Below are 16,231 nucleotides of genomic sequence, written 5' to 3'. Positions count from 1 at the left end.
CTTGTTGGTTGTGTGTTTGTATCTTGGTTGTAGTGCTTTTCCATTCAAAGGGACAGATGCAATTCAAATGTGCAGTGCATATAGGAATCTAGTAACCAGGGTTATTTTAATGAACAAATACCCAGTTCTGGGTAGTATCTGATTACATGTAATCTGGATTACATAATCGGATTCCAAAAATGAAGTACTTGTAGTTAGATTATATTACATTTTAAATGAATACATGTTATTTTCACAATGGCAGTAAATTATTCATAATTCATTGATTCTGATTCTTTGTTATATTTTACATTTTCCTATCTTATAAGTCTACTGCTTATATACATTCAGAAGGTCTTTCAGGTTTGTTGAATTGCACACACAGACCAGCCACTAGTCATGAGCATATATAGAAAACAGACCCACACAGCACTTCATCACTGGACTTACACAAATCACTTCACTTTTTAAGAAGTGTTTTCCCAACATTGCATATCTAATCAACTCCAGACAAACACACATTATTTGAATGATCAATTCGTGAGTCATTTAACTTGTATTACTGTCTCTGGAAGGCTTGTCTTTCAAACACATTAAAATGTACAAATTCATGTCATTTCATGTAATGCAGGGATTCTCCTGATTTTTTTGTTTGCTGAGCCTCTGCCCAAATATATTTACTTGAAGTAAGCCCTTCAATTTTAAGTTAATAAGTTAGGTCAATAATACAATTAAGTTAATTATAATAATAATAAAATTAAGTTCATGGTTCTCTGATATTAATGGTCACATGACATGCTGGTAAACAAATAGGCCTTTTTTAAAAAAAATAAATGTTTTATTTTGTTTGTTTTAATTTAAAATTTATTTATTTAAAATTTTATTATTTAATATAGCTTTTAATTGAACTCACAAACCCCAGTCTGGGAAACTGTTATGAAATGTAATATTTAATGCACTTCATGTTGTTGATGATAAAGAATGGAATATATTTTCTCTCAGTATTTTTATTTCAATATGGTACTATATTATCCTATTCAAATCAATGTGATAAACGAGTTAGGTCAAAAGTAATCAAAAAGTAGTCTGAATTAATACCTAAAATGAGTAATTTGGATTACATTATTAACTACAATTTTTGTCATGCAATTTGGAATCAGTAACTGACTACAATTTTTAAGTAATGCAATCTATAAAAACTAAATTCTTTATTCTTGGAATAAATGAAACATTAAATGAAATGAAATAAAATTATATATATATATATATATATATATATATATATATATATATATATATATACATACACAGTATATAGTCACATGTCAAGTCATTTATTTAAATAGCGCTTTTTACAATACAGATTGTTTCAAAGCAGCTTTACAGTGATAATAGTAATAATAATAATAATAACAGGAAAATAATGCAACAAAGTTTGTTTCCAGAAAAAAATAGCCTCGCAGTCCAGCTTAAGTAACTTCAGTGATGTTTCATTTTTGTTGTAAAAAAGTTATTAATTTAGTTCCTTTGTATAGCCGCTCTAGAGAAACCCGTGAACATCGTCCAGTTCAGTTCTCATAATGGTGTCAATGCAGGCAGATCAATATTATTTTTGAATATTAAATGAAATGTTACATTTAATGTCCCCAAAGCAAGTCAAAAGACAATGGCAACAAAGGTGAAAAAGGCGACAGTGGCAAGGAACCAAAACTCATCAGGTGACAGAATGAAGGAAAAAACCTTTGGAGAACCTATAGGCTCAGTCAGGGGCCAGTTCTCCTCTGGCCAATGAACCAACAGTGTATTATGATTCAGGCAGCATTATAGGTCAGAAGTCAGATTGGATTGGAACATTCAGAATAATACAGTCCAACCAAATCTTTTTTTTTTTTTTTTAAACTAGTGGGTGCAGGACACTAGTTCATTTATGTAAGTGAGGATAGCAAAATAAAATAAACTGACATATTATACCCGGAAATTCTTCATACAGTGGACTACCAGTAAATTTATAAACACTTGGAACCAAAAATTATTCAGACACTTTGACCTGTTTTGCTTAAGTGTTTTTTTTTTTAATTGCTAATGCGACCTTTTTACACAGACTGAACAAAATTAAGCATTGCTTGGTAATTGGTTGACCTAAATTGGTATTATCTAATTGTGTACTTTTTAACAGCTGACAGATATTCAACCTAATTCATTTGTGAGACAGTCTAACAGAAGGATGGACAAAACCAGTGAAATATCAACTGATTTGATAACTCTGAGTTCTTGTCATATTTTATTACCATTTTCTAAACTTTAGCGAATAAACTGTGAAGATTTGTTGTAAGTAATTCTTAATAATTGTTTGAATTTTTTTTCACCCTATTCACTAAAAATTTAGGTCAAGAAATTAATTTAGGTCAAGAAAATAATTTCCCAACACTAAAGAAATGTATACGGGATTTCTTTGGAAATGTCCTACATAATTGGAAACCATTAATTATAAAACTCATGATGAGACCCAATAAGACACTAGATCAACAGGTCAAGTTCCTAAATCATATTCTATGGAATGTTGTGTTTATCAGAACACATGTATTGAAAAGACAGTAAAAGGAAAACGTGACTGTAAGGAAGTGTAAAAATCATGTAACTATATAATCAGTCAAAATAAACCCTGAGAGGGTGACACAGATAATGAGAACATGGTTTATTTTGAAACTGTGATAGCTAAAATCCTGAAATATTTTCATTAAATTACTTTTGTTCTACAGATTGTTTGTAATCATTTAGCTCCCTCATATGTCTCCTATCTATTTTTTTTTGTGTTATTTTGGAATCATGTAAGAAAGGATTACTTAGGCTACAAAGTATGGGTTCCTAAATTCTAATATAATTTCATTAAACAATGTGGTCCAGGGTTCCACATTTTCCATTTCAAAATTCCATACATTTCCAGACTCAAATTCCTAACCTTGTGGATTTTTCAGACCATATTTAACATAAATGGGTCATTTTAAGCATTATATTTAGTATACTACTACTATCTGTAAAATATTTTTAGTATCTGTAAAAACTTTTTTCTTAATGGGTTTTCTTGAAGTAATAAAATGCACTTACATGATGAGAAGAAACCTAAAACAATTTATAACCTGCATATATTCACCTCTGACACATCAGTTTGATATTGTGATCATTGTTTGATGTTGCGTGATCACCAAACAGCAAAGTAATGATTAGATGATCATTTGCTCCTTTATCTGTTGCTGGTTCGAGTGGCATTGATATAAACATTATTTTAGTGAAGGTCAAAAGAGATTAGCTTATGGTAAAGACAAACAGTTTTGCGTAATGAAAATGTGTGCATTGAAACCATTCGGTCGTGTTTGACAATCACTAAATGATCACTAAACATTTGCCATGAAACACTCTGCTTAGGCTATAATACATTTATTTTATTTCAGAAATTCCTAATTTTATATAGAGTCTGGAAACAAATATTTTTCCATGCTCTGTTTTCTTTCTTTTTTTTTGTCATACTTTTCCAGACCTGGAAATTACTTAAATCACATTACATTCTTTTCCATCCATACTTTTCCAAACTGCGTAGGAACCCTGAACAGGGAGTGGATGATGCTGATGCCTTAATGAACATAGGCTATTAGAAGACAAGTCCGAATCATTTTAGCGATTCGGTTGGTTCGGACAGTTCATTTTATTGAGTCGATTTCAAACATTGATTCATTTGAGTCAAACCAGAATAAGTCCCTCTGATCATTTTACTCGTTACTTTTGTAGCAAAATAAATGTTAAGGTAGGCTAAATATTGCCGTTTGTGCTTGTTCATTTACATATAAAAAAAAAAAAAAAAAATTATCACCCGTTGAACGGTTTATTAAACAAAGTTCTTTACAGTCTACTTTTTTCCACATATGCGTGCTAATCGGTTCGTTCGAAACATTAAGAAGAGTCTGTTCAAAAGAATGATTCCTTCGAGAATCATACATCCCTATTGCATATGGAAGAGTCGAGAGTCAAAATCGAGCCTATTCAAACTGGGATTTAAATCAACAGGCGTGAAGAACCTAATGGACTAAATTACACAATCGCTTCAAACGCGCGGATCCTGTCCGATGAGCGAGAGTGTTGTAGCGTTCACAACGTTTGGAAACGGCATTCCAGGGAATTGTCGGCCATATTCAGCGATACCACGCCCGGTGTGGAGCTCGACTTTTACACGGGTGCAACACCATTCATGCAAATAATCTCCACCACAAGTTCATGGACAGCTTTAACACAGTCTAAAGAGGAACTATCACTGTATTAAAGAAAGACATGCAATACTGAACACCAAATATAAAAACAACGTGCAATGGAGTTATTAATTCCAAAGGATCTGTTGCTTTTGTGAATGATACAAAACAGCTCAAACCGCATCAGGATTTCAGTCACTGACACATTTTGAATGTGGTTTGGATTCTCTCCTCAACGCGCTACAGGGGGACTCTTTCTCTTGCCTCGTCTGGATGATTGCATTTGAGTTGGGACTGATGTTCTTTCAATGGAACTGCTGAAAAGCTCGTAAAAAGAATCATGACGCTGGACTCCATCATGGCGTGCTGCCTCAGCGAGGAGGCGAAAGAAGCGCGGCGGATCAACGATGAGATCGAGCGACAGCTCCGCCGTGACAAGAAAGACGCTCGGCGCGAGCTCAAACTGCTCCTGCTGGGTACGAGCCGGTGCTTTCGTGCGACTCTACCAAAACTTGCGTGCATGTGTCAAGGCGTAACAACTGCAAATAGTTTTATTTTTAAACTGGCATCTGAAAATAAAAAGCATTCATTCAAATACGTTTCTTAGGTAACTGATTCAGTGTCTTCGACCACTGCATGTCTTTTTTTTTTTTTTAGAGGAAGGTAAATATCCGCTATATTTAGAATCTTATAAGCTCGACAGGTGGGACAACTGTTGCAGGTGCGGTGGGATTTGATTGTCTCTTAACATACTCGTGCTTTAGTGCTTGTAAACAAAATGTGAAATCGATGCATCAGGCTAATTGTTCTTTTGTTTCGATTCCTTTTTTGGTCACTCGAGTCAATTCGCAAAACATTATATTATAATAGCTATATCCTATAACAATATGCCTGTTATCATCATTATTATAAGAACATTATTTTAAAGGTCCTTTAAGATTAATTCCTGAATTCCAATGATAATTATATATATATATAATGGAGAGAGATTTTGTCCTATTTTTCTCTATGCTGGAAAACTCAATTTAACAGCGTTTTTTTTTTTTTACTTGTCTAAACTGGACATTAGCTGGTCTTTAGTTGGTGTAAGTTCGCTGTCTTGGACCGGAAAGAGACTATCTACCAGTTATCATCTTAAAAGGATATAAATATTTGTCATCTTTTACTCACCCTCATGTTGTTCCAAACCTGTATGATTCTTTCTTCTGTTGACCACAAAAGAAGATATTTTAAAGAATGTTGGTAACCAGAGAGTTGGCGGAACCCATTGAATTCCATAATATTTTTTTTACAGGTTTGGATAAGCTTTTGGAGTGTGAGTAATTGAGTAATGACAACATTTTAATTTTTGTGTGAACTATCCTTAAGTGGTCAAGCTGGTTTTGGGAACATGATTGATGGTCATACAGCTAGAAACAAGCTACCATGTTCCAGCTACAATCTTTAACCTTATTGAAAACAGGCTCATTTACATACCTTAATTGATTACTTATGATGTAACTGATTATTTAACTATACAATCACAAAATTCTGCACATGACTGTGCACATACGCATTCAAACGCACATGCCAATATACTATGCGCCGTCACCGTTTTCACAGATTCACGTTTTTGAAGCTTACACAAAGGCTGGCACCAAACCTTATTGGTGGAAGTACCTGGATTTTGGCGCGTTCACACTGCAGGAACTAGGAACTATTTTGGAGGAACTAATTTAGCTCCTACTTGACGTTAGTGTGATTGGCGAACAAGCGAAACACCAGAACCCGCCATTTTTAAAAAGGCTGTGTAAACACACAGATTATAGCCTATATATTTACTCCACAAACTAACTCTACGAACATGGAAAACGGTGATAGATGGGCCTCTTAACCTTTACGCGGAGGAGAAAATCCAACGCAACTTTGAGGGGACCAGGCGAAACATAATTATGTATTTCTGCCATAGCATCTCTGGACATCAACCACATGGCATACGCTAATAACTTTTCATTACTGTCTACTTTCTATGTATAATAGTTCTATCTAATAACATATTAGACAGGACTGTTAGACAGATCGTAAACGAATTGTTTGTTTGCTCAGGCTCTGGCGTTTCACAGCGCCGTCAAAATAAAGGTCACGTGAATGCAACCAGAAAACGTTCGTAGGGGAACCATCCTGGTGGTTAGTTCCTAGAACTGTCCGGTGCAAAAGCCCCTAAAGTTAACAGTACCGCTTTTAAAACCCGTTTCAAAAACTTGCACTTTGAAACCTACTTCAAAGTTTGCATTCCCAGGCCACCAAAACGCCGTTGTCTTGTAAATGAACAGCCAGAACGCATTAAGTTTTCTGTTTTCAGTTGAAAACGGTGTTGTGTAAATGGCCCCTAAGTTAATAACTAATGATTTTTACAACGGAAATGAATCAATTAAAAACTTACTTAAGCTAGACAATGACTTTCTTCTAGAGCTGTTGTATAGCCAAAACAACCTTTGTGGCATTAATTTCCTCTTATCATTGTAAAGCTGCTTTGAAACAATCTGTATTGTAAAAGGCTCTGATACAAATGAAGGTGACTTGACTTGACTTGACATAGACTTCATCAGAACATAATTTGGAGTGATGATTCAAGAAAATATGTGTATTGCTCTCATTTATGGGAAAGAACCATTCAAACAAACCAGTTTGTTAAATTTACTGCTAACACTTTACTTTTCACATGTTACAACTTTCAGGAACTGGAGAGAGTGGGAAAAGCACCTTTATTAAACAGATGAGAATCATTCATGGCTCAGGCTATTCAGAAGAGGACAGGAGAAGCTTCACCAAGCTGGTCTACCAAAACATCTTCACATCTTTGCAGTCCATGATACGAGCAATGGAAACCCTCCAGATCCTTTACAAATATGAACATAATAAGGTACAATAATTTGTGATACCCATTCACTCTTTCTTTTATGATTTGTCTGTGGATTTGTTATGCATTTGTTACTCTGACATGGTCACAGGTCAAACTTTTAAAGGGTGAGCCAAGGCTTTCATAGTGAAGGAATGTACATTATATAGTGCTGTGAATGTTACAGATTGGCATTTTTTTGCGTCTCCTAAAGATATGACCAGCGCTTGACATTAACACCTGCCAACCCACCAAATGAGTGTGTATTTCAGCTGTGGCGTGTAAACAGTCACTCCTATTAGCCACTTTGGCAGGTTGAATTTTATATAATATAAATTTTTCAATCGTAGTCTTTTAAAAAAGGCATCTGAAATAAACTAAGTGCAATCTAGTGTTGTCAAAAATATAGATTTTTCGATGCATATCAAGACTGAAATATCTGAAACTCTTCCGCAGGATAGATCTCATCTCTCCAACAGCGAGTTACACACAAACCCTTTAGTAACGCATTTCATTTGCTCCGGATGAATATTGTTGGTGTTACAGGGCTTGAATTTCACCATGGGATTGCTCGTATTGAGCATAATTTTACTCATTCCCTTTTGTGCTCACACCCAAAGTGCGTGCACACAAGACAAGTATATTGGCTATATAAAACAGTATAATGGGTTCCTGAGTCAGGTCTTAAAGTGACAGCAGCCTAATATACCGGCCGCCAAATTATGAGATAATATTAAAAATATCTATATGGCAGTTTTTCCCTATGGTATCAATGTCAAAATTGTGGCCAGTGAAAATGCTGAGTGGCTAGTAACTATGGAAAACCACTAGCCACAGTGACTGGTGAGCAAAAAAGTTAATGTCAAGCCCTGGATATGAAAATATTGTAGTGAATTGGGGAAAATGTTGCGAGTTGGACTCAAATTGCTTTGCCTGCATGAGAGTCATGGCTTAATGTGTCAGATTAATTGTGCTGCTTGCCACTGCTCCAAATGCATTTATGTGTATAAAACTACACACTGAAGTTCAAATTGATTAGGTGCCACTCAAATAACTTTGCAATGAAGTAGGTCAAACACTGAGTCAAATACCCTGAGAGAGATACAATCACTTTGGCTAATCATGTTGCCCAGGCTTAACACAATTACCCCTCCAAGCTATGAAATTAATTATACCATTTTACTGCCTTGCAGAAATGTGCCGTCTTGCTTTTTTCCATTTGTAGATACCCCCAAAGGCAAACCCATTTTCCATTGTGCGTAGCTGAAATATTATGGAACACAGCCTCAATCAAGTTCCATCTTATTGGGTCAGGCGAAGTGAGAACTTTAGACAAATAGTACTTTAACAAATTTGAGTCTCAAGTAAAACGGGTCAATAAAGTTGTAACCAGGTTACGTATAAGTGGGCTAGGACATGACGTCTAGTGTTGACTGTGTCCCATTGGCTGAAGCATCAGTTTCTTATCACTGTTTTAAATGCATTGCTTTGTTTTTAAATGCTTTCTTCACAGGCCAATGCAAACATTGTCAGAGAAGTAGATGTAGAGAAGGTCTTCATGTTGGTCAACCCCTATGTAGATGCCATCAAGAGTTTATGGAATGACCCAGGAATTCAGGAGTGCTATGACCGGAGGAGAGAATACCAGCTCTCGGATTCCACAAAATAGTGAGTGCTTTTTACCTTCCATAGGAAAGAGGAATCACAATGAGACCTCTCTAATGTCTCAGTTGTTTCTCCTACACGCCAATGAGATTAAATGGGGAACACATGGGGCTTTAAATGAAGTCTTCTGCTTCTCTGAGTATCCTTGTTAGGAAAAGGGCACCAAAGTCTGCACTCAAAGTTCTCATCCAAACATTTCTCATCAAATTCTCCCAAGACTGAATGATCTGAGCTCTTTACTGTTACTGTCAACATTTGTTGATACTTAAAGTCCCCCTGTGGTGAAAATCAAGCTTTTAATGTTGTTTATATGTCTATGTGATGTTTTTAATATGCTTTAAGAAAAACCATGTACAAATTAAGTCAGCACCATTGTTGAGTATTTTCTTCTTAAAACTGCAGTGAACCAAAGACAGTCTCAAAAACGCGGTTTGAAATCGCTGGTGTGTCTGACGCCACAAACTACCTTGTAAATAATAAAGTCAACGTGTGGATCTCTGAGCTGGTGCGAGTGAGTGGAGGTTGGGCTAGTTTGCATATATTTATAGAACTGCGTATACAAAATGAGACAAGGGTGTAGAGTTACATTCAAACTATTTTTTGGCATTTTTAATTTTTTTTTTCTAGGAAAAAACGTTTAAAAGTTTTAGGGGATAAAATAATTGGCTGCAGGGGGACTCTCTGAAATCTCTCTGAGAAATATTTATCATCTGAGCTGTAGTCTGACAAACAGTGAGTAAAGTGAGTTTTTGCAGAAGATGTAACTAATATGCTAAACCAACATGTAATTCTGACAGCTATACTATCTAAATTGTTCTGCACGTTTTATATTCCAATCTACACATTTATCACTAGTGAAAAAAGAAAATATATATATTTTAAATAAATGTATAATTTTCAAATTTCATTTTTTAAAATGTTCTTAAAAAAAAAAAAAAAAAAAAAAAAACGCTACTGAGAATGGGGAATGTGCTTAATTAGCTTAAATATTTTCACAGTGCAAAAAATGCCAACAAGATATGCTTCCTTTATCCAGAATAAATTACATATAATACTTTTTGTTTTTGTTGTTTGAGGTAAAATGCAACTTGGACATTCTTATATTGCAGTAGAAAACATAGAGATGTCTCAGAACTGTAAAATGTTCGCCGTTTGTCTACAGTTACCTAAATTCACTAGATCGCATCGCCAACCCTTCCTACGTTCCCACCCAGCAAGATGTGCTCAGGGTGAGAGTGCCCACAACAGGCATCATTGAATACCCCTTCGACCTACACAGTGTCATATTCAGGTAAGTCTTCTCTTTACAGTTACTCTTCTAGTCAGGTGTTCATAGTACTACACTGATATAAAAATACAGCCCAGTGCTCAGATGCATGCATGTTCCCAAACTGCTCCCAAAGCATGTGATCTTTTAACCTCATGACCCCTCCTTCTCATCAGGATGGTGGATGTAGGGGGACAGCGGTCCGAAAGACGGAAGTGGATCCACTGCTTTGAAAACGTCACCTCCATCATGTTCCTGGTAGCACTCAGTGAATATGACCAAGTTCTGGTAGAGTCTGACAATGAGGTAAATGAAGTACCAGCAGAGGGAGTCAAAGCTGTTAGTCACCACTTAAAATGCTGGCAGAACACACTAGTTTGTGTGATGGATTTTTTTTTCAGCACAGATGTTTAATTGATAATATAAGGTTCAGTGACATAATCTAATGTCATCTTTTTTGCATCTTTAACTTTTATATTAAACAAATCACTACAGTGTTTTTATACATTCATAGATGTCTTTTTTTTTTTTTGGCAGTGGCAATAGATGCTATTTACACTGTGTAAATACTAAACTAAGTTAAAACAGCATAGTGTAAATAGCAGCTATCGCAAAGAAAATAAGTACAAATAGCGATAGCTGCTGTTTACACAGTGTAAATAGAATCTATTACTAAGAAATGCTGTTATTTTCACTTTGTTTAAATAGATTCTATTTACACTAAGTGAAAATAACAGCATTTCTTAGTAATCTGCTATTTACACTAAGTGAAAATAGTGATAGATTTTATTTACACTGTAAAAAATAGTGTAACTAGTAGTTAGATGATATTTATACTTATAAATAGTGGAAGATACTATTTGCACCTCAGTGTTGTTGTACATTAAACAGTATGCAATAATAACATAGTTTTAATAATTATATTTATTAAAATTATGAAATGGTGCCGCCTTATTGGGACAATAAAGCTAACCCTAACCGATAAACACTTTATTATTAAACGCACGTTAGACACTTTATTTACACTTTTTTGAATATTTTATTCATTTTTATTGAAAATAAATGCCTTTCCGATATGAAATGTGATGGGAAAAGGGAGTAAAGCGAATTCGGCAAAAGGTGGATTCAAACCTCTAGTCAATTTGCATCGAAACCCTCTGCCACGAACCTTACCCCTACACTATTGTAATTTTGCCTGGCCTGTTTGTCAGTGGGCGGAGTTAGTGTAAATCGCACTAAAAATGCTTTTTTGGGGGGGTCAAGGACAGGGCCAGCACCACGATAGGGCAAAAGGGGGCATTGTCCCCTCATATCTGATGTGTGCCCTCTCAGTTTCAGTTCATCTACACTAATGTCTGTGGAAGCTGCAATAATAATCCTTTCAATTATAATTTGATGTGTTTTATTCATTTCAGATAGTGTAGGAAATTGTGTAGGAAACTATAAAGTTTACTCTATTCTTCTCCCAGTTCACCATCCACTTTTGGTGCATTTCGGGAGATGCATTTCGGGAGAAATGGATGAATTTACATGATGTAGGCTAAATCCGATTCTCTGAATTGTGGTGCAAACTAACATGGTGGCCATCACGTGTTATAGATCAACTAGCATGATCATTATAAAGATGTTTAAATGACAAAACACATTCACTTCCACATATTTGACCGGAATCGGAATATATCATATAGGTCATGATATAGTTAACAAGTTTGTGAATATTTTGAATCAAAATATAGAGCCCCTAGAATATAGATATGGATATAAAATTATATTTTGCAAGATTATTTATTCTTATTTCTTAAAGAATAAAAAGTAGTAAAGCTGTTTTGAAATATTACTTACTCTTCTGAATTCAATCTGTGAAATCAATACCCTCAAAAGTTATTGCAGTTACCAGTGTGCAGGAGGATGTGTGATGATGAACTTTTTTTTTTTTCTTTTTTTTTTTTACATAATAATTACACCACTACAACGTTTTAATCAAATTTGTACCTATACTGAACGTATAAAAACTGACTTTGGCTTTCTCCGTGCTCTGGTTGAATGATGTGATCATGTAACCAGTAGAGACTGAACTAGTTTTTTTTGTTGTTTTTTACTTTAAATGGCAAGCTGGCAAACTTTAGCAATGCTTGAATGAAAGTACTTTTTTTTTTTTTTCTGAAATTGTCAGAAGCAGTGAACTGAATGTTAGTGTTGATTGCTGGACTAAAGTAGGACTAAAATAACCACTGAAATGGCCCTGTTATGTTATTTCTCCCCACAGAATCGAATGGAGGAAAGCAAAGCATTGTTTAGGACGATAATAACATACCCCTGGTTCCAGAATTCATCAGTTATTCTCTTTCTGAACAAGAAAGACATTTTGGAAGAGAAAATAATGTTTTCACATCTTGTAGATTACTTTCCTGAATATGATGGTAAGTCTAAAAATACATTGTTGTTTTGTTTAATCTATTTTCTTAGAAACTAACTAATGGTCTTAATAATCAGTTTATTTACCGTTGTAAGTTCATGATCCATTATGTAGCTTTTCATGAGTCTTTTCTTGTTAAAGCATTGCTAATACTACTGCTCATACTTTAAAGCCTTGTTCAGACTGTCAGTCCACGTTTGTGCATATCCAATTGAAATCCGATCATATTTAGCAAGTGGGAACGGCAAAAAAAAAATCACAAGAAATCCAATTTTTACAAATCTGTTTCAAGCTACATTCATATGTGGGTTGAAATCCTATTAAAATCTCATATCTGGAAATCCATTGCTCTTCTCTTTTCTGCCTATACGTCACTTTCTCACGCCACGTAAAACATAAAGACATGGCAGACGTTGTTGCAGAAAGAAGGTTGCGTTGTGTTGTTGTCAATGTGCAGGTCACGCAGAAAACTATAATATAATGGAGGCATCTCTGTGGTCCAGTAATGGGATGTCTTCACTTCTTTAACTGTGCGGCAGAGATGACAGCATGGAATAAAGCCACTTCCATTTCTGTCTCTGCTTCATTAGTAGTCCAGCACTGCAGCTACACATTGTCATATTTTAATACAACTTTGCAAATGTTTTTGGCATAGTCCTACCAACACAACGTCATTGCCATGGAAGAGAGAGAGAGCAATGGGACACACAAATCAGATCAGGGCTGCATTTCCCAAAAGCATCATAAGCCTAAGTTAATCGTAGAACAATTGCCACCAATGGTCTCTATGAACAACTTAGGCTTATGATGCTTTTGGGAAACGCAGCCCTGAACAGTTACGATACACAAGTGATGGGAGAAACAAAGCCTCTCAAAGCTGCGAATCAATTGAATCAAGTGCTTATCACAATGATTTACTGGTGACGCCTGCTGGTCAAAAATGTAAATACAACAAAAACTCAGGCCAAACATTAATTATAACTGATTAATGTTTTATTGAAAGTGAAATCTATCAAATGGAATTAACTAATCATTTAAGATTAAATATCAAGTGTTGTTTTATACATTTTTAGGGCTTTTTTTTTTGTTTGTTCCATGGATGGCTCAGCTAAACAGGCCAATAAGACACTATTATTCATTTTAATTATACTAATGTCTCATTAAAATGTCTACACATGTATACAATTTAAACAGAGATTGGTTAAAATCCACTGGTTAACCATTGAAATTTCAAAACGTTTTGAAACAGTTGTGACGTAACAAAGCCTCGTTTACTGAAATCACATGACAGTTTGATACACGCTCTGAAGCAAAAGATTTGTAAAGGCTTCAAAGCTTCATGAAGCAGCGTTTCGAAAGCGCCCATCGCTACGATACGCAATCCGAATCCAATCGGATACACAAATTATCAGATTAGGACTGACAGTGTGAACGTAGTCCAAGTTAGAGGTTATTTTAAGTAAAATCTCAGATGATTTTCAGTATGACCAAGTTAACCAAGATCTGTTTTCCTCTGCAAGGAGCCCAGAGAGATGCTCAAGCCGCACGGGAATTCATCCTGAAGATGTTTGTCGACCTGAATCCAGACTGCGAAAAAATCATTTATTCTCATTTCACCTGCGCCACTGACACAGAAAACATCAGATTCGTGTTTGCTGCTGTCAAGGACACCATCTTGCAGCTCACACTGAAGGAATACAATCTAGTCTGAACAACGGCCAGTTACGGTTTTGTCATTTTTCTGGCCTGGTCAAAGGACTCATCAGTCTGCCGCTAGACCCTGCTGTGAGCCAATTAAGTCTGCTTTAATTGTATGGGCAGTCGGTTGTCCCCGTTTCTGCTCCATGAAATTGGACATACAAGTTATTTCTATCTAAGAACTGTAAAACAAGCTGCTCACGACTTTGTCATTATTTATTTGCACCTCTCAGCTACTTCACAGGATTCAACTTGAATGTTATTATTCCATTTTAATGAAAAATGTTATGTTATTGAACTTTTTATTACAGATGAAATGATTTCCTCTTGTTTAAGGTTTATTCTGTAGCAGGTTCTTTTTGGTTTAAGTTGTAACCGTTGAGCAATTTGCTATAAATGTGATGTAGATTTCTCCGTCTTGGACGTATTAAGTATTACGTGGGGCAAGTGGTCATTAGAAGGCAATGAAAAGTACTTATTTAGTTTTGTGACACCGTAGTTTCTTTTTAAGAGTTAGAGCAAGCTTAGTAGATAAGGGTCTGTTCTACCTTTCACGGCACATGCATTGGTAAAGAATAGACAACAGCTAGATTACATTAACATTTACATTTAAAAGTGCCAAAGTTCCTCTAATGTGGTAGTTTTATGTATTGCCAAACTAATAATCATACCACAGGCAATAAGTTGGACTTGCCAGTATCATTTATTTTTATACCATACCAGCTCTTTGTATTTTCTCATTGCGCTTTTCAGAAAAGATGATGACATACTGTTCATGATCTCATCCATTAAGTTCATCAGTGTTCCATAACAAAGCTTGAACGATGTGCTAAGAGAGACGATTTCTGTGCAATCATCCTTATCTTAAACTACAAATGTGCCATTCATATTTTCTGTAGCACTTGCATACATTTTGAATTTTTTGTGTGTGTGTGATAAGTTACCCAACAAGTGTTCTCAGTGAGCCAATGATGCTCTTACTGGTATTGTATTGACTTTACAGTGTGGTTAGTGTGGTGTAATTAAGATTTGGTCAATATGTGCAGTTGTTTTTAAAGATGATGCGGATTTGTAAAGAGTATCATGTGATTAGATGCTTGTCAAACAAATGAATGTTTTGTGTTCAGCCATGAGTAAAGGACCAAATTGCTGTTGTGATCCTCTGAAACTTTTTTTTGGAGAGAAGCTGACAATTGTGTGGTTTGCATAGTATGAACAATGCTGAATTTGGGTTTATCACTGGACAATTTTCTGCTTTAAAACATTTTTTGCAATAAAAGGCTGCTATTTTAGAGAGAACTGTATAATGTTTGCTAAAATGTATCAAAAAGTATAAAACCCCATAGACACTTAAGCCACTTAAAATTTTTGAATGTCATTGCATTAAACAAAATATCAAACCAAGCGGTATTTATTTTAAAGAACATTAGCAGAACCACACTTTGATCATTTCACAAAAAGCATGAAAACATATCTGGTGTGGAAAGTGGAAGTCAAACTCTTTACCTTCATTCCACACCTATAAGTCAGTTCAAGAAGTTAATAAATGCTCCTGATGATTTTACTGCACAGTGTTAAAAACAGGTTACAGAACAGGTTTGCTGGAATGGGACATGGCTATTCTCTGCTCAGATTTTTGCAATATCTTTAGGCTTCTGATGGAAATTTCAGGAGACATTGGACTGAATCAAGTACATATTTTGTACTTAAACATAAGTTTAACAGTTTAATAAGTTCTGGACTAGACTGGACCTACTAAGCCTATTTAATAGCATGTTTTTGTTCATACTTCCTCATTCCATCCCAAAACGTTGCATAAATGTGCTGTAACACAAGACACCTTACACTCTTAAGTATACAGCCTGTTCCCACAGCAGAAGTTTACATTTCACAAAGAATGTATTATTTTCTAGTTCTTTACAAAACCATCTTCTGCTGCTTAAATACCATGATGATCTGAAATTATGATGATCTGAAGAACATGTAGTGCAGGAGTTAGACAAGGCACCCCCTTTGACAAAACTTTCAAGACAACACTTTAATAGCCACAAATATTTCTTACTAGCCATGAATTTTTTTTTTATTAAAAT

General features: G+C 35.2%; 1 protein-coding gene across 1 annotated transcript; it reads left to right on the top strand.

Annotated features, from left to right (window-relative positions):
- Nucleotides 1-3,949: 3,949 nt before the first annotated feature.
- On the top strand, nucleotides 3,950-15,526 carry gnaq (guanine nucleotide binding protein (G protein), q polypeptide). Its single transcript, XM_084115871.1, has 7 exons — nucleotides 3,950-4,693; nucleotides 6,935-7,119; nucleotides 8,609-8,763; nucleotides 9,923-10,051; nucleotides 10,204-10,333; nucleotides 12,294-12,447; nucleotides 13,964-15,526. The coding sequence occupies exons 1-7, from the start codon at nucleotides 4,558-4,560 to the stop codon at nucleotides 14,152-14,154; spliced, it is 1,080 nt and encodes a 359-aa protein (XP_083971997.1). The 5' UTR covers nucleotides 3,950-4,557; the 3' UTR covers nucleotides 14,155-15,526.
- Nucleotides 15,527-16,231: the final 705 nt, after the last annotated feature.

This window comes from Abramis brama (assembly GCF_963993115.1).
Source record: "Abramis brama genome assembly, chromosome: 5".
NCBI classification, from domain to species: domain Eukaryota; kingdom Metazoa; phylum Chordata; class Actinopteri; order Cypriniformes; family Leuciscidae; genus Abramis; species Abramis brama.
Note: the sequence above shows the minus strand (reverse complement) of the source record. Positions and strands in the feature narration are given on the sequence as shown.